The sequence below is a fragment of the Accipiter gentilis genome, chromosome 11 (genome assembly GCF_929443795.1).
Source record: "Accipiter gentilis chromosome 11, bAccGen1.1, whole genome shotgun sequence".
Taxonomy (NCBI): domain Eukaryota; kingdom Metazoa; phylum Chordata; class Aves; order Accipitriformes; family Accipitridae; genus Astur; species Astur gentilis.
Window position 1 is genome coordinate 16529205 of NC_064890.1, and position 18093 is coordinate 16547297.

Below are 18093 nucleotides of genomic sequence, written 5' to 3' on the forward strand. Positions count from 1 at the left end.
CAGAAGCAAACCACCAAAGAGGCTGTGTGCAGCTCTGCTTCCTCTTCTAATTTTTAAATTCACGTGACTCCGACTAGTACCGCTCCCAAGGCGTGGGCTGGGAATAACTGATCCCATTAATTCTCCATCCACGGGCTGGCCTCCCTGTGAGGATCTCTACAGAAGACACCCACGTCAGAAGGAAAATTTTGTTGACTTTAATACGTGCCATTGTAGATACAACGAAGCCGAAACGGAAACATTCTGATGCGACTCCTTTTTTCCCCAGCGTTCGCAGCCGCGCACGCCGCCCGGCGCCGGCTCCCCCGGATTTCCCCAGGACCGGGGCCCTGGGCGCTCCCCTGCGGCGCGCTCGCCACCAGGAGGCCCCGCGCTCCCGCCAACGGCTGACAGGATTCCCCGGGCCCTGCCCGCACCGGATCTCCGTCTTCGTCCTGGTGAAAATCCCGAACTAGAAGGCGGGAAGGTGGAATTGCCAAAACGCTGCGCTCTGCTTCAAGTATGAGCAGACTGAAAGCTCCGAACTTTTTCTTCCATACGGTAACAAACCGGTCTCTCTCTGAGCAACTGGTCGAATTTTCCCCTTTTTTTTTGTCACCCAGCACTTCAGAAAATGACAAACGCGAACTGTAAACGCCGCCCCTGTTCAAGCGATCCGGTTATTAACTGCGATTTTTACGTACGTCAGCCGCTCGGCCAACGCGGCCCCGGCAGAGCGGTGAGCCGCGCAGGGAGGCGGGCGAGGCCGGCAGCCCCTTCCACCCCGCACAGGCGGGGGCTGCCTAGCAGGAACGCCCGCCGCCACCACCGCGGCGGGGCTGCGGGAGCCGTCCCCCGGGCTTGCGGGGCGGCTCTGGCGCTGCCTGCGCAGCGCTCGCCCGCCCAGCCCGCCCAGAGCTTCCCGCCTTCTCCCGGCGTCCCTGAGGGCGGCCCGCCAGCCCCGCCGCTTGCCAGCACTCGGCGTGAGGGAGAGCGGGCGGGGCGGGCGGCGTCGCGGCGCTCAACCCGCAGGCGCAGTCCTCGGCGCCTGCGCGGCAGTGAGCGCCACGGCGGAGCAAGGGGGGAGGCGGCCGGGCCCGCCCCCTGGCGCCCGCCGGGCCGCGCTAGCCGCTGTCCCCGCCCGCCTCCGCCTCCAGCTCCGCCTGGGCGCTGGGAGCGGCGGCAACTTCCTCTCAAGTCTGTCCGGCGGCGGCGGCGGCGGCGGCTGCGGGGAGGGGACGGGACGGGACTATGCGACCCGGCTGAGCAGCGGCCCGAGAGGGGCGGGCGGGGCGAGGACAGGCGGCGCCAGCAGCAGCAGGAGCAGCAGCAGCAGCCGCCCCGCCGCCGTAGCAGCCGTAGCCGCCCGGCAGCCATCCGCCTCAGCCCCCCTGCCCTCCCCCGGCCGGGGCAGGAGCCGCCGCGGCCGTCCCATGTCCCGCAAGGCCAGCGACAATGTGGAGTACACGCTGCGGAGCCTGAGCAACCTGATGGGCGAGAAGCGGCGGCGGCAGGCGGACGGGTCCGCCGGCTCGGGCGCGGCGGCGGCGGCGGCGGCGGGCGAGCGGAGCCTCATCGCCGCCGAGTCGTGCTCCAGCCTCAACAGCGCGGCGTCGGGCGGCGAGCTGGAGCGGGCGGCGCGGCGGCAGTTCCAGCAGGACGAGACCCCCGGCTTCGTCTACGTGGTGTCGGTCTTCTCCGCCCTGGGGGGCTTCCTCTTCGGCTACGACACCGGCGTGGTGTCGGGGGCCCTGCTCCTCCTCAAGAGGGAGCTCAACCTGGACGCCCTTTGGCAGGAGCTGCTCGTCTCCAGCACGGTGGGCGCCGCCGCCCTCTCCGCCCTGGCCGGCGGCGTCCTCAACGGGCTGTGCGGCCGGCGGCCCTGCATCCTGCTGGCCAGCGGCCTCTTCACGGCGGGGGCCGGCGTGCTGGCCGCCGCCCGCGACAAGGAGACCCTGCTGGGGGGACGCGTGGTGGTGGGGCTGGGCATCGGTGAGTGCCGCGCCGCCCCGCCGCGCTCCCCTCCCGGCAGCACGACCCCCCCCCCCCTCCCCTCCCCTCCGCGCCCCGGCCAAGCCCGAGTCCGCCCCGCTCCCCGGGGGCACCCCAGCGCTTGCCCCGGCGGGGGAGAAGCTTCCCCGGGAGGGAGGTTTAACCGGCCCCAAAATCCGCCCGTCTCTGCGCGCCCGCGTCCCGTTTATGTAAGGCAGCCCCCGAACAAAAGGCGAAGGTTGGCCCGTGGGGTTTGAAGTGCTCGGCGACTGGCGAGGGAAAGGCGTAAACCGAGCCGAGGTCGGGAGAGGGGGGCTGCTGCCGATCGCGGCGGGGTGGGGAGAGTCCGTCTGCTCGCCCTCGGCGTTTTCACTTGCAGGTGGTGTAGTCCTAGCTGGTCTGGGGAGAGTTGTCTGGTTTCTGTACGCGGAGGGTGAGGTCTTGCATCCTTTCTGCAAATTCATCTTGAGGGTGGTCTGTCAGTGTCAGCAGCTCACACCGTAAGCTTTACATGGGGGGGGTGTGTGTGTGTGTGTGTGTCTGGGAAGTCGGGAGCGAGGAGGAGATCGTGCCTGTCTTTCTGCACTGTAAATACCTCTCTTCTGGTTCCCCGCACAGCTTTGCTTTTCATTGGGCACTACGGGAATGCTTTTGGGACAAAATGAGGTGGTAATATCTCTGGTCAAATGAGATGACCTTTGCTTCGGCAGGCTTTGGATTTCATTAATAGCATCCCGCAGAACTGAGCGTGAATGGCTGCTCTTGGGCTGCCTTCCTGTATGCATTGTATAACTTGCAAGCAGTGGGTTGTGGTAAAACTTTAGAGTTGTCCCAAAGAACTTGAAGTGATGAGCAGTGTTTCCTCTAACCTTTGAGACTGGTTTCTGTGCCATCTATTTTGTAATATCCCCAGAATTTTGGTTGCTCTTCAGCTGCCATCCTGTCAGGCAGTAATTTGAATTATACTCATCATCCAAGATGAGCTGTATGAGGTTATTCAGAGTCTTTGGACTATAGTATGTTTAAATAAAAAAAAAAAAAAAGGAAAAAAAAAAAGAAAAAAAGAGAAGTAAATTTTTCTTACTGTGGTCTTGCAACCCTTCCTATCTAAAAGCATGAGGACAAACTGAGAATTAGACTTGTTTTCTTCTACATAGCAAAGTTCGGTTTCTTAGCCATTGAATAATTTTTTGAATTCTCTAGCTTGTTATAGACACACTTGCTGTGATGCAATTCATGGTCTTATTAAGGAAAAAAAGTTAGTGAGTCATAAAAAGGGTTGTCAGAAATAAAATCGACTCCATCCTTGAAAGGGCTCATGCTGGTTTTCCTGTACAGTAACGGACACCTTCTTCAGGTTGCAGTTTTCTGACCCCAAGTTGGGTGGTTGTTTTTTATATTTTTAAATGCTACCTCTCTGTATTTTTTTAATCCAGGCTCCAGAATGTTGATAACGTTTGTTATAATGTTCAGGAGTCAAGGAAACTAAATTTGACTGAGGTGACAGAACAGGTATTTTGATGGCAATATGTAGTATGTATGTTTAGTGGTACATACTAAAAATAGCAGATGTCAATTTGATGTCTTTTTGTGTTTGTAAAGCTAATGTTTTTTGTTGACTGTAACTGGTTGCATTGACAACCTCAGGGGGAAGGGAGAGGAAAGGGATGGATGGTTTGCTTGGCCCTTGTGTGTCTGTGTCTCGTAGAGAGATACATAGGCATGTTGGAATTGTCTTACAGTGGTGCAAATAAATGACTTTGGTATTGTCAGAGGGATATGAGACTTGGGGCTTAATATAATTAATATATAAAACACAGAAATGGAAATTGGGAGCTAGGGGGTTGTTCTTCTGTACAGCCATAGATTTATTGTGTGATCTGGGGAGAGAGATCTCTCTTTGACGTCTTTTCACATCGGGGACAGAGATGGTGGTTCTGCTCTGGAGAGCTGAAGTAAGGACTGAGAAATGTTCTGAGGATTTTGGAGCACAAAGACACTAACTTATAATTCAAAAAGATGATGTTTTCTCCTTTTTATCAAAGGTGGTTGTTCTTTATGTGATGGAGCTTATGGCCAGAAACAAAGCATTACCTTAAATTTCTGTGACTGAAGCACCACAAGAGACTCCAAGAATTGCAGAGTCGAATCCTAACAGGTTTATTTTACAAGAGGAAAAAAAAAATGTTGTGGTTCAAAACTGTTCTCATACAGCGAACTGCAACAATCTCTACATTAAATCCCCCACCAGAGGGAGCCTGGATAGTTTCATGAAGGCGTTAGAAATTGGTGGAACTTTTAACCAGTTTCTTCCCTTTCTTCTCTTGGAGCCCTTTGACTATCATTTTATTGCATGCAGTGTGCAAGAACTCCTTAGCATTGGTGTAAGGAGGTCGCTCAATAATGTGACACTTCAGTGACGCTGCGAACTGGTGAAATGTAAGGCTGCGATTGTGTAGTGTTATGAAATGCTTTCTTACTTGAAAACCAGTAAAAACTTCTTAACTGTGTATGATTTTATACATTTTTGAGGTTTCTTTTCAGTAGCTCTCTGCCAATTGCACATCAAGAGATCTACTCCAGAAATATGTGTTGGCTTGCATTTAATAAATGAATATTGTGTTATGGGCAGTACTGTGATGCTGTAAAAGCAGATGCAGTGATGGTTACCTATGGGACTTTGTTCACCCTTCCTGGTACAGGGTGGATCTGTGTTGTGTCCGTGTGAGAAAACAGCCTTTTTTCTCGTGACTGTGATTTATAAAGGGCTACAGTTAAATTTTTTCAAGGCTGAAAACCACAGGATATATGCTGAAATGAGGAACATCTCTCACTTGTCTGTCTTGTCCGTTTCTTACCATTTTCCATAGAGCTGTTTTGAGATAGAAAACCTCTTCTTTTCTCCCCAGCAATTACAGAAGGAGATGTTTCTGGAAAATAAAAACCTTCTCTCAAGGACAAGCCAAAGTCCTCTTTTATTGCAAATGTTGAATAGATTTTTATGGTTAGAAACAGTTATGTTCCTCCCTGCCTCCCTCCCCACAGTGTAAATACAAAACATAGGGAATGCATAAAAAAAATAAATAAAGGGAAACCACGTTCAGCATGAGCTCAGCTTCAGGCAAAATGGCTTAAGAACAAGGTTATGGCCGTCATTCCCTCCTCCATGCCCACCTCTTCCCAAGCGGTGTCCCTGACTCTTCAGGAATTTGGCTGACCCTCATGTCAGGAATGCAACATTTGGACAGATATTCATTCCAGCAAATGTGGGCAAAATTCAAACATTTAAGAAATTGGATCACATGTGCTCGGTAGCGCTTTGTATAAGCTTGGCTAGGAAAAATGTCATTGGTACAAAGCATATTTGGACCTTTTGCATCTGTTGATGCTAAAGGTCTCAGCCTGTTGTTGAATGGTGACCAACCACACTTGGTATGGGATTGAGGGTCAGCATAGGTTTGCCTTATGTTGGCTGCTGTAGTTTGGACACTTGGCAGGAAAGCCAGGTTCTTCACTTGGCTCATCTTTGGTCTGTCCTACCAAAGTCTGAGGGTAGGCCACGACTGAAACACCAAAGGTTAGAGCTAGGCATGGCTGTAGATGAGAGCTAATTCTACTGGAAACCTGCTGCTGTGAGAAGGGAGGTGGAGAGTGAGTAGAGTTGGCACTGGGACTACATGTAATAGAGACTAGAAAGGATAACAATAAATAACTATGCTTGCAAAGTCACTTCTTTCTTAGACTGTAACCAGTCCAATGTCTTAATTTTACAATCACTTTGTTGTCTGAACCCATTGGCCAGATGTGTTTCAATGGCTCGCCGGTCTGTAAGGGGAGCAGTTTATCCTTCTGTCATCTGAGGATGCTGAAGGTTTTAAGCCTGCAGCTGATGTACATGGGTGTTGTTGGCATGGTGTTTCAGGTAGCGTGCTGTTCAGATCACTTTTTCAAGAACATTTATGTACCAGCTGTGGAAGGAAAGCTGTTTGAGCTATGCAGAGTTCAGGAAGTGACGGGATTAAGCTTGCTTGTGCAGAGTAGTTCTCTATCTTAATGTACAATCATTAGCTGGATGATTAGATTCTCCCGTCTTGTTCAGCATGCAGAATAGATGGTGCTCAATTAATGATCAGCTCTTCTGTGTTTTGTTTTCTTACTCAGTGTGTGGTTTAGGCATTACTTAATGCATATGCTACCCAAGCCCTTGTGAAAGCAGAGTTACTTCTTAGGACTACTGTGTGTGCGTGCACTCTGTTACTAGGTCTGCAGTGCAATGGAGACCTGACTCGTCTTCTCTCTGACCCCAGTCGTTGCTGACACGTGATGTATCTTCACAATGGGAGCCTACTGCTCAGTGCTTGCTTTGTACTCAAAATGTCTGTAGTATTGGTTTTTTAAAGGCTGTATTTGAATGTGGTGCATGTAGTGTTTCTGGTACCATCTTTTTACTGCATATGTAGGTCACTTTCTGAGCAGAGGAAACAAGACTGTACACAGAATTAGGCAGGATTGGAAAGCGCTGGCATATGGTTCGGGGCTGCCCTGGTAGGACTAGCTTCTACTGACAGTAAAGTCCGGTAGCAAGTAAAAAAATAACCAAAGGACTCGCATTGTGTAGTACCAGCTCTGTATTACCTTTACAGTGATTAAGGGCCACCGTTATCAGCTGGACTACCATGTATGCTGTGAAAATATTGGAGAATAACTGGTATGACCTATTGCCTGTTAAAGATGAGGATGTGTGTGCTTTTCTTTTTCTTTAAATTTTAAAAATTCTTTTTTAGTGTACTGCTGAACTTTTTCAAGTTCTGTGCATTTTTATCTTGGAAAAAATTACACATTAATCCTGCCCCCACCCCAGCCCCGTCCCACACCCCATGGGAAGCTCTAAAGCTTCAGTCTATTTTTATAAGTGAGTGCGCACCACATTTTTTTTGAAGGAGTTTATACCTTAGTGTATTTTGGAGGGGAAAGTCACCCTCAGCCCCCAAATACGCTGTGCTACTTCTGGCAGATGCTTGTAATTTTCAATCCAGAGATTCATAGGCTATTTTTTCCTCCAGAGACAGTGGTTTGTTAGTATAAGCTTGCAGTGGGGATGGAGGGGAATGGCGAGACAAATAGCCACATTGTTGGAGTCGACCCTTGTACTGCCAGTGACCAGAGATGCTCACCCAATTTTCCGGGTTCTGTAGCTACTGACATTACTGTGTGCGCTCAGGGATCGATCTCTGCATCTTAAGAGCTTAATCTGTTCTTGTGCAGAAGCCTCTGGTAGGATACATAGCTTCTGACTGGAGCTGTGATCTTGCAGGGTACCAGGAGTACATTAAGATGAAAAATGGTATCTTTTGAAGGCCTCTAATTTTGTGTGCATTGGACAGTATACACAGTGTTATGCTCAGTTCACTGTCACGTCAACAAGCACAGACTCCATTATTGTTTTGTCTGATGGTGTAATACAAAAAGATGAGGGATTTATACATAAATATTGCTACCTTTGGCAAATATATCGTGACCATTTTGGAATAATGTATTAAGCACACAGTCTAAGAGAAGTTTTGGACTTTTGGTTCTTCTGGAAACTGTTTAAAGTCGTAAGGGTGGTGTGGCTTGTTTGTTTGTTTGTTTTGGTGGTTTTACCTTTGTTTTGGGCTTTTTGCTGTTGTTTTTGTTTAACTTAAAGAAAATTCCCGTAGTTCATAAACCTTGAAATTGATTTTCTGTCTCTAAAACATGGGAGTCTTGTAAAATAGTTTTCCCTGTACTTGATCAAACTGTTCTATCAAAACATTATTCCTTTTGTATTTTAAGTATTTTTGTTCATTTTGGAAAAAATACAATTCATCCAGTTCATGTGTGACATAAAACCGAAACTTTTATGATCCTTTTACTCCTTATAAAAAGGCAACTTGAAGGAAGTTTGCAGTGTTAAACACAAGTGTTTCCTTAGCTATGTTGAAAAATTCATGTGGGCACCACAGGTGGGCTCATTTTCAAAATGCTTTGTTTGCTACAGGAACAGGAGACCACTGGTGTCCAGTTGCCATGCTGTTAAAGATAGCAAATCATTCAGCTGGAACTCTTGGATTTGAGTGACTTGTTTGGCCGAAACTTGTACCAGTCCCATCAGCAGAGGCACAAGGCAGGACATCTGAGGACAGTCCAAGCAACAGATTTGAAGTGCCAGCTACTGTCTTCTGCTGTGCATTGTCAGAATATGGACTTAATTTTTATTCTGACTGTACTAGTGTGTACTTTGCCAATTGTATGCTGAGAAGCAATGAAAAAAGTAAAAAACCATCTGAAAGTAGATGCTGAAAAGGGTTTTTTAAATTATCTTTTTTCCTTATCAGTAGACTTCAAGATAATAATTATAGCAGCTGTATGCTCTTAAGTGGGTTTTTATAGAATATATTGTGCTTCTAAATATGTTAATTTCTTTTAAAATGTAGTATTTTAGGAATCTTAGGGATTATTCCGTGAAAGGATGGTAAGCTTTTGGGTTGCAAATCCTATGCAAGTCTTGAAAATTGATGATTTCTCCTTCAGATGGCTGGACTCAAACTGGATGACTGTGGCTGTGCTACATGCTGGTACCACAGAGGTATAATGGGCCTGATGGATAGCTTTGTTTGCAAAATTGTTTTATGGGTCTTCATTGGTGAAGAACTGAATTTTCATACCTGACCTGTACAGTCAGTATTGCTGGTGTGAATCTTGTGAAGAGGCTAGGTCGGGTGGCACAGTCAGTGGAGCTGCTGAAAGCCTAAAACTAGTGACTGGTGAAAATCAGGGGAGCAGAGTTCTCGCATTGGTTTCTCTTTGCAATGATTATGCCTGTGAACAAATAGCAAGAGAAGCAGTTATTAAATATGTTGTACAGGTCTTGTGCAACACAGCTCTGAATGAGTGTGTAGACGGTTCACTACTTTAGCTGAACTATCTTTCTGTAGATCTTATGATGCAATTTGAATGCAAGCTCTTCTGAAAAGTATTTTGCTTATGATAATTGAAGAAATGAAGCTTTAAATACACACTTTCCTGTTCTTTCCATTTCTGATCTTCCTCTGATTTATTGGAGGTTTTAGACTTGTGGTTTTATTAAGGATTTATTCAAAGCAAATGCCTGTTCTGAAGGTGAGTTTTTTGTAGGTTGTTTCTCATTTTGACTGTTTATATACTTAGTTACTCAAGTTGGGTTTCTTAGCTCAGTGAGTCTGTCCCTTCTTCCTTTTCAAGTCCCTTACAGACGTGCTGCATGCATGGATGAAATGTCATGCTGTGACCTCGGGAGTCCCCCACGTGTCTGGCTGTCTGTGGATAGGTCATGGCATGCTGTCAGCTATGGTGTTAGCAAATGTGTTCCCACCTCCCCCTTGGTCTGGTCTCTTATTTGGCTAAATAGCAAGAGTGCCTGCCTCTTCTGCAGTTTGGGACAGACTTCCTTCTCATGTTCCTCCCCTTCAAGCAGTGAATCCTTGTTTGAAGTCCCATGTGTGTCCCAGGAATTGCTCCTGGGTTGACTTTCTTGGGAGTTCAGCCATCTCTTTGTGTGGCTGTTGTGTTAGTGGGCTCAGACACTGAAGCAGTTGCATGGATTTAAAAAAAACAAGAAAAAAAAGAAAAAGTGTATGTTTATTGATACATGCAACTTTTTACCTTGGGCTTGTCCTTTAGTTGTCCCTCAGGGGTCTTCTCTCCCTTCCCCTAGAAGATGGGTCTTCCAGTTGCGTATATTTAGGAGTTGTCACCCCAGCTTCTCTACTTAAACTTTTTTTCCCCCTTCCCTGACTTTTCCAGTGTAATTCAGCAAGGGAGCTTCTCTCTAGAGAAGGTTTGCCCTCCATAGCTAATCTGAAAGGCTTCTTGGTTCTCATTAGAGCTCATGTTTTCCAGAAGCATGTGGCATCGACCTTGGGGCTCGTCCTTTACTAGTGAGCATTTTATATCAACGAGTGTGTTACACTTCTGCTCCTGACTGATGAAGCAATTTCAAGGCCAAACAATTTTCCAGGCAGTGTGGAAAACCCCAGTGATACCTGATGCTTTTAGCACATGGGCTGACAGGCACTCGGCGAGGCTGAACGGTATTAAGGGAGAAGGGTTTCCCTGGGAGGCAATTGCTTCAGGCCTCAAATCTAGAACTTTCTGGTCTCTTTTCAACACTGTGTATTTGGGAAGGTCTGAGTTTTCACAGGTCTTATGCCAGCTGTAACATTGAGGAGCTCTCTAATCTGATCAATAGCCAGCCAAGCACATGCAGCTGTGTGCTCAGTTGTCTCTGAGGCAGTAATGAAGTGATTGTCGATCTCCAGACGATAGACACAGACCAGAAGATGCCAGAAATGGTGGAGGATCTGCTCTGTAAACAAAAATGTGTATCCAAAATTAGACTCACCTGGCAATTGCCCATAGTCTAGACAAAATTAAATAGCTTTATAAATGTCTACCATAAATGGGAGCCCTAAGGCAAGAGTTTTCCAGCCTTTTCCCAGAAGTGTGAGTTTCTGCAGGCTAACCTTTTCTGTCTTGGACAGAAACAAGGAGTAGCAGCCTTTCTGTTTCCCTTTTCTTTTGGTCAGGAGCCTCATGTGCATGGTTTTCTCTACTGTTGCTTCTCTTGCAAGCTTTCAGGGAAGCAAAACTAATAATTGTGGTTTTAATGTGCCTATGGACATTGGGAAAAGAAGATTATTTTCCAGCAGCTGGAAGAAAATATTATGGATGTCTTTGAGTTGCACCACAGCTCTTCTACTTTCCTTTCGTAGTCTGGAAATCCAGGGGAATATGTTCCAAGTTGAAAAGAGCGGAAGAGCCTTCCTGGTGTAAGCTACTTTGTATTGCCCATGCTGTGAAGGCATGTGGTCTTGTAAATTGGGAACATGTTCCAGTGACCACTGCTCTGAGAGAAACATCTACTGAAGTGATCACTGGCACATGCCAGTGGAAGAAGGTCTTCAATTTCTGATTGCTTAGAAGAAATTCTCTCCTGTTCCTTCTCTCAAATACTTGTTGTGTGCCAGAATGGCATAGAAACCCCACAAAGCCTTGAACAATCTACCTTGCTTAGTAACTTTTGATAGTTTTCCAGGTTTATTTTTGTAGTTTTAGCACTCCTACTCTGGGTTCTCCAGATGAGACCTTTGAACTTAGGCCTATCTGAAGGCACCAAAAATTTGAAATTTAAATCCATCTTGAACTGATTGGACCCCTAATGAATAGGTGGATGTAGGATTTTTGGGTATTCTTTTTGTTGTTGGGGTTTTTTTTCCCCCCAACCTGTTGGTTGTTCCTGTCTGACTGTCTTCTTCGTGCTGACACAGTCATAAAAACATAAAGGTGACCTTAAGTAAGTGTCATGAAATGACTTCATGTTGTTACGGCTGATACATTACTATCAGAGCAGTGCCATCATTCATAAGCTATCAATTGCATTTATTGTAATCAAAAATAAAAAAAAAGTTAGGTATTGGTTGTATTTGAAAATCTTAGTAGTAATGTTGATTCATGCCCTGCTCTGAACTGCCTTCTTCAGTTCAGCGAGGTCCTGCTGTGGCATCTGTCCCACTCCAAGGGCAAGAGAGGAGTAGAGCTACAGGAATTCCTCCTTTTCCCTAGCACAGAACCAGAGGAGAGCTGCTGTGCCCAGGGGAGCAGGAAGGGAAAAGGAGCATGAGTGCCGTCCTGTTCCCATTCCCTTCGATGCAGTTCAGCCTCCAAAGCAAGACCAGACCAGCTGATGGAAACAGGGAGCTCCTGTTCCTATCCCTCTGTTTTTCCTCCCCTAAATTACCATTGATTCTTGTCCAAAGCTTGTAATAGTACTACAATACTTGGTAGTTACCTGCGATTCTGTGGTTTTTTTTAATCAATATTATAAAAGATTCAAACAGTATGGCCCATTACTTTTTTACAGCTCTGATCCTGGAAGAACTGGCAGTGCTTCACCTGGAGAAGATACAGTTGTTGGTTTGCTGTCTCTTCAGCTGCATATTCAGAAATGGATAGACAGTCAGCATTCAGTAATTTATTTAAGGAAGTTTTATATGATACTGATACTGAAGACAACTACCTTCTTGAGCATGTTGCACTTTTATCCTGTGCTGCTGAACTGGCAGTTGTAGCATAGGCTTCACATGCCGCCATTGAACAGCAAAAATTATCAGGGAATTATGGAAGGAAAAAAAGCTACTATCTTAAAAGTGCTCAGAGAAAGTTGGAAACAAAAAGTGTGTATTGAAGCTAATAAATTCGCTTAATAAATTACTTAATTCCTGACCTTTTTATAGGAAAAGTGGTAGATAACTAAATATATTAGTGAGAGCTATGACAATGAGGCTGGAGCAACTTCAGAAATCTAGAAAGGTAATTGAAGCACAGAGCCCACATGAGGTGTTGGAGGCAGGGAATGTTTTTGCTGCCTGTTGGAACATCTAACTGGAGTGCAGTTCGGAACAGGGGGAGCTGGGAGCCTAAGTTCTAGTATAGTTGATGGAGGATGGTATATCAGGATCCCAAAGTCTCAATGTCTCAAGTCAAAGCTACTACTCCTTTGGAACTTGTCCAAGGTGTAATAGTACAAGAGAAACACTGCTTCTTACGGTATTTTTTGCGTGGTTAAGGTTCACATCAACGTGCTATTTTGTTATTCCTAGCTGTATTAGGACTTACTCTGCCTAGCTGTTATTTCGAACTTAATTTTCTGTTTGTAGCTGCCCACCTAGGAAGTTTTGTTCGATCTGTGAAGTTAAGGAGATAAAATCGAAGGGACTCACCACTAAGTACTTGGTCTCCTCATTTGGATCGTTAATTTTTTTAGGGTTGTTGGTTGGAGCTGTGATTGATCCTGGCGAGTGTCTAACGTGAGAAAAACAGTGTGGTAATAGATGACCTAGAACACAGTACGCATGGAGGAAGTCCTGGTTGAGACCAAAGCTGTGTGTACTTTCAGCATGGACTTCAGCAAGTGTTTGCATGTAAGTGACCTTTTTTGTTTGTTCACAGGTCCGTGATTATTGGACTGTTGAGGTCAGTAGTAGCTATGTCAGCACAGGAATGGGAAATCTGCCTGAGGGGAAAAGGTAAGTCTGGTTTTATTCACTATGGAGTTCAGCAGCTAAGTCTTTTGCCTGGTAGACTCCCTGCTCCTGCATTAATCGTAGGCGCTGCTGACCTCACCAGTCCAATTCACATTGGAACAGCTTGGTATGAATGGAAAGTCAGAGGTACTGGGACAACTTCAGAATCTTGAAGAAAGGGGTGGAAAAGACTAAATGTTGTCCATAGGTATTCATGATGTTTTAGCTCAGGAATTCGATCACCGTGGTTATATTCTGAGCTGAATACTGGGGTCTGGTTTTGTGCTATATTTAGTCCTTGGGTAGGAGGAGAAATAAAGCACAGAATGTAGATCCTTTCTCTTGTAATGATTGACTGGCATGTTCCTGGAAAAAATCATTGGTGCATATAGCAGAAATCTGGGCACACATTGAGTAGAGCATTACATGAATAAATGGCAACTTCTCTTCTTGTGAGTGGGAATGTACTTTACTAAATTCTTGAAAGCTTGGACGAGAAGGTACTATTTATCTTAAAATGTAACTTTGGGGCGGGACACAATAGTTGTCTACACCTATATGCTCTATGTGATTACCTCTGCGCATGTTACTGTCCTGCAGGTTTAGGGCTTCCCTCCTTTCTTGACCCTAGTCTGCGGTTTTACTAGCTAGGGTAAACAAAATATTACCATGTTCAACAGTGTGTGTGCTTCTGAAAAAGCTGTAGTTTCCAGGCATAATTTTTAGGTCAAGCTCTGTTGTGTTGCTTTCTTTTGTGTCTGCTGATGGTGACTTTAAAGTAAGAAAAGGTGCAGCTTGTGTTTTGGCTTTGATTCTGCCTATCTGCACTTGTTTCTGAATCTTCCTTCCCTGGAGTCAAAAGCTGTCTGTTGTATCAGTCTGCAGGGCCTCTCCCTGATTCAATGTTAATTGCTTTGCCCAACACCCAAGTACTATCTGGACGATTAATCATTATCCTCTTAGATGTGGAGTGCTCCTTTGCAAAGAAGGAAGCAGTGCTCTGAGCTTATAAATGCAGCAGTGCAGAGAAGATTTTTCCTCATAGTTTAAGACCAGCAGGCCTGTCTCCTCTGTAATTCTGATTGTATCTTTAGCAAGATCTGAGACACCTGTTCAGACTATTTATGTTTACTCTATTCAGAAGTCAGCTCTCAGTAATTCACCCTGTAATGGTGAAACTTCTAAGGGACTGTGTGTGTGTTTTCTGGTTTTCCTTATTTAGAATCTTAACCTGTTTCTGACTGGCTTAATAGAGCCTCTGCTCATGGTCATACGCTTCCTTGTATCTTTCATCCAGGAGTGTGGATTTGTGTGTGTGACTGTTTTAGCTGGGTTGCTGAGGCATAAACCACTATGGCTGTGTGCTGGTTGGATGAAGGCAAGCCTGGCCTGCCTGTTAGCCTGTTGTCTCAAGCTTTTGTATTAATTCTGCTTTTCTTCCTAGACGCTCTTTCCAGGATACATGAAGTGAAACTATGCATGCTAGGTGTGATGGGGACTTCTTATGGACCACTTCGTTACAGTCAAACTATTCAGTTTTTCAATTTGTCTAGCAGCAATGTCTTCTTATCCCCGAGTTTCCCCTATGAGGGAGCTTCATTTGGACTGGGATATAGGGGAAACCTCACTCCTTGCACGGTGCAAAGAAGGGGGAACTAGAAGTGTGAGTGCTTAAGTAGCACTGCTTGAACCTCAGTAACTCATCTGCCACACTTGTCTTTCCTGGCCCGTGTTGGTGAGAAGGAATGTCTGATCCAGGCCTCTTAGTCATGTTGGGAAGTAGGAATCGAAACATCTAGAGAACTCTGTGTGTGTGCATACACAGGAAGAATTGAGTAATGAAATAAAATTATATAGTGGATATTTTAATTAGGAGTTGTTTGTATTTTTGTGGTGAGAAAAAATGTGATTGAAGGTGGCTATGCAAGAGGATACCATAAACCAGTTGTGCGGATTTTCAGGATTAGTGTGTTGGGAACAGATTCTACAGCTGTGCTCTGGAGGACAGGAGAAGGTACAAAGAACTGCTTTGAGGTATGGAGCCATTCTTTGTGCTGCTTTAAATTTTTTTATAAAGTGGGAATATATAGTTCTTGGCTCAATTCTTTCTTCTTCATTAATTTTTTATCAAGTAGGGATGTAGGTTTCTTGGCTTTGATAATGTGGACTTGTATGGTCTAACACCCACACAGGGTAACTAGTTTTCAACTGTGCTGTGGCAATGAGCAAGAGAGAAAACTTCAAGAGGCCTGACTCGGCACTCACACCAGTTTTTAGCCAATGTGATTCCACTGTAATTACAGAGACATTAATTTCTTTACCTCATGATCTTGATAAACTACTAATTAGTACAGTACAGGAGATATGAATCTGTTTATGAGGTAGTTGTAGGTTCATATAAAATTAAGTCTGTGAGGTAGGTATGGCTGTCATACTGAGCTACAACTGAAAAATACAACTTTAGGCAGATTTTTTAGAGACGTTTTTAAGACTTTTAAGCTGATATTTGAAGACAATGCACATCATGTTTCTTTGTAAATGTTTGTATTAATCTTCTATGATATTTTGCTTACAGCAATGCCCTGTTTCTTTTTTAAAGCAAATGATTCAGTCAGCTGTAGTAAAACATGAAAATACCTGTGTGCATACTTCTCAGTCTTGTACAAATATGTTCCCAATGTAGCTGAATCATCCAGAAGCAATGTATGGCTCCCTTCATTTGGATTTCTCTTTGTCCTGCATTATCAGCACTAAAATACATGTATCCCTAAAGCAGTAATAGGTTGAGAAGCGTTTCGTCTATTGTGTCTCCTTTTCACAGTTGCTCTGCATGTTCTTTGATATGGTTTTCTATTTGTCATGCATTATCAGTCACCAAAATACATACATCCCTGAAGCAATAATGGACTGAGAAGTGTCTGGTCTGCTGCATTTCACTTTTATAATTGCTCTGTGTGTTCTGTACTCTGCAAATTTGTACTGTTACAGGATCTGTAGCCATTGGTTTTCTAAGTTACCATAAATTTTGCCAGTGCAAATACCAGCTTGGGTTACCTGTCCTAGGAGCTGGAACCCGTACAGTTTGCTTGTGTGCTGTAGAAGCAATAGTAGTACTATTGCAAGAAAAAAAAATTATTTCATGCTGATACAAGGAGCTAGAGACACATAGCCTTGAACTCATTTTGCCGTAGCATGGAAGTTTTTGTGTCATGCAGTTTTATAGTCTCAAGGCTGAATTACAATAAGCTTTACGTTAAAATAAGTTACATACATGCACATCGTTGTTTTACTTTGCCACTCAGAAGGCTTTCTAACTTTAAATACTGCAGTGAAAAAATGTCAGTTGTGCTGTTGAAAGGCCTGACTTGCACATTGTGAGACCCCAAATGTCTGATGTACAGTCTTTTGCTAAGCAGACGTAAGACCAATCTGTAATTCTTGGATTTGTCACTTCCTGGCCACTTGATCTTAAAGTGACTATGGTACTTTATGCCTCCTTTTTTCCTTCTGTAAGGTGAGGCTGATGTTTGCTTGCATTTTCAAAAGGCATTCTTGGACTTATTAAAAACAAATAATAATCTTTAAATCTACCAGTCATAACCTGTTCAACACTACAATTTCTGTGAATGGACTTCATAGTCTGATTTTCGGTTTCTTGGATAATTTCCTCTACAGTCATATCTCTTCTCTCCTTTTTCCCTCCTTGGTGTGTGTTTGGCCTTTAGACAGGCAGTACTGTTGGTGTTACTAGTCAGAGAAACCTGGGCTCAGGGAAGCCTGATGTTCAACTCTTACTGAAATGGTGCTAAATTATTTGTTACAATGTACAATTAATGGCTGTTATGTAATTCCCACTTGGCTTTGTAACTGTAGGTAATTCTACTTAACTGGAAGCGCAAACCCTGCATTAATAGATACATATGTACAAATTGTCACACACTTGTCTTTGCACAGAAAAATAAGATGGCCTAAGATCAACCCAACTCTATAAAGCATTTTTAAGATGTATCTCAGTGGGGTTATATAGACTTAACTTCCAGAATGTAATGTGACATGCTGTATCACTAACTATGCTTATTCTTCGATTACTACCATGAGCCTTTTCTGTTCCTTGCACGCAGTTGGCACAAGAGTCATTAAAATGACTTTGCTACTAAATGCTTTTTGTAATGTATACCTAAGCTTGAGTTTTTTGATATGGTATATTGAAGCAGTAGTCAAAGTGTCTGAATGTCTTGGCAATTAAAAAGTCCTTTAAACTAAGAAAGGAGAGCAATGTTAAACTCAGAGCGAGCAGATGAATGTGGATGTGAGCTTGACAGTATTTGAAAGGTGGTTCATGTTGCACCTGAAGATAATGAGCAATAGACTTTTGAATTGCTGAAAGCACACACTGCGTTGGAAGCACAGTCTGTGGGAAGTTTTTCTAGCTGTGACTTACCACAGTAATGTAACAAGTATTAAGGAAGGGGATTCTGCTATTAAGAAGCTAGTCTTTGGTGGCAGGAAGAGTAGCATTCTGCTAGAATAGAGGCTTCTTCTCAACCTTATCTACATATAAACCTGTCATCAACGTGTGTGCTTTGCAATGGATTATAAAATTTTACAGGGGAAATACTGTGGTTTTATTATTTTCTTACAGTATAAATGGTACTAACTGGGCAGGTAGGAGTGGGTAGTGAGTAATTCGGGATCCGGTCACCTATGAGCTGTTTAGTACTTCGTTGTCGGTTCCTAGTGCTTTAGTAGAAGCTATCACAACTGGTTTCTTCCTACTCACAGTTACTCTGTTAGTGCTCAGTTTAATGATTCTTCTCTAGTGTGTAATTAATGCTGCCTCCTGATGCTGCCCTCCTGCAATATTGTCAGCAGTCCCTACCTTTTGTTTTGGGAAATAAGGAAGAGGATATAGACCAGAGATGTTTTTAAAATATAAATAAAAGTAATTCTTTTTACTTTTGAGTGAAAATTCAATTATATGTAGCTAGGTTTTACTGTAATTGATTTTTCAATTAAATCTTACTTTATGAAAACTTAATTA

General features: G+C 44.4%; 2 protein-coding genes across 3 annotated transcripts in view; both read left to right on the forward strand.

The window, feature by feature from the left end:
* ERGIC2 (ERGIC and golgi 2) overlaps positions 1–18093 on the forward strand; it is a 296444-nt gene that overhangs the window by 173099 nt on the left and 105252 nt on the right. The window lies entirely within an intron of this gene.
* The window catches only part of SLC2A13 (solute carrier family 2 member 13), a 166192-nt gene continuing 149176 nt past the window's right edge, over positions 1078–18093 (forward strand). For both annotated transcript variants that reach the window (XM_049814297.1, XM_049814298.1), the window contains exon 1: positions 1078–1971. In XM_049814297.1, the coding sequence (XP_049670254.1) occupies positions 1413–1971 (559 nt within the window). In that variant the 5' untranslated portion in view covers positions 1078–1412. The remainder of the gene's footprint in view (positions 1972–18093) is intronic.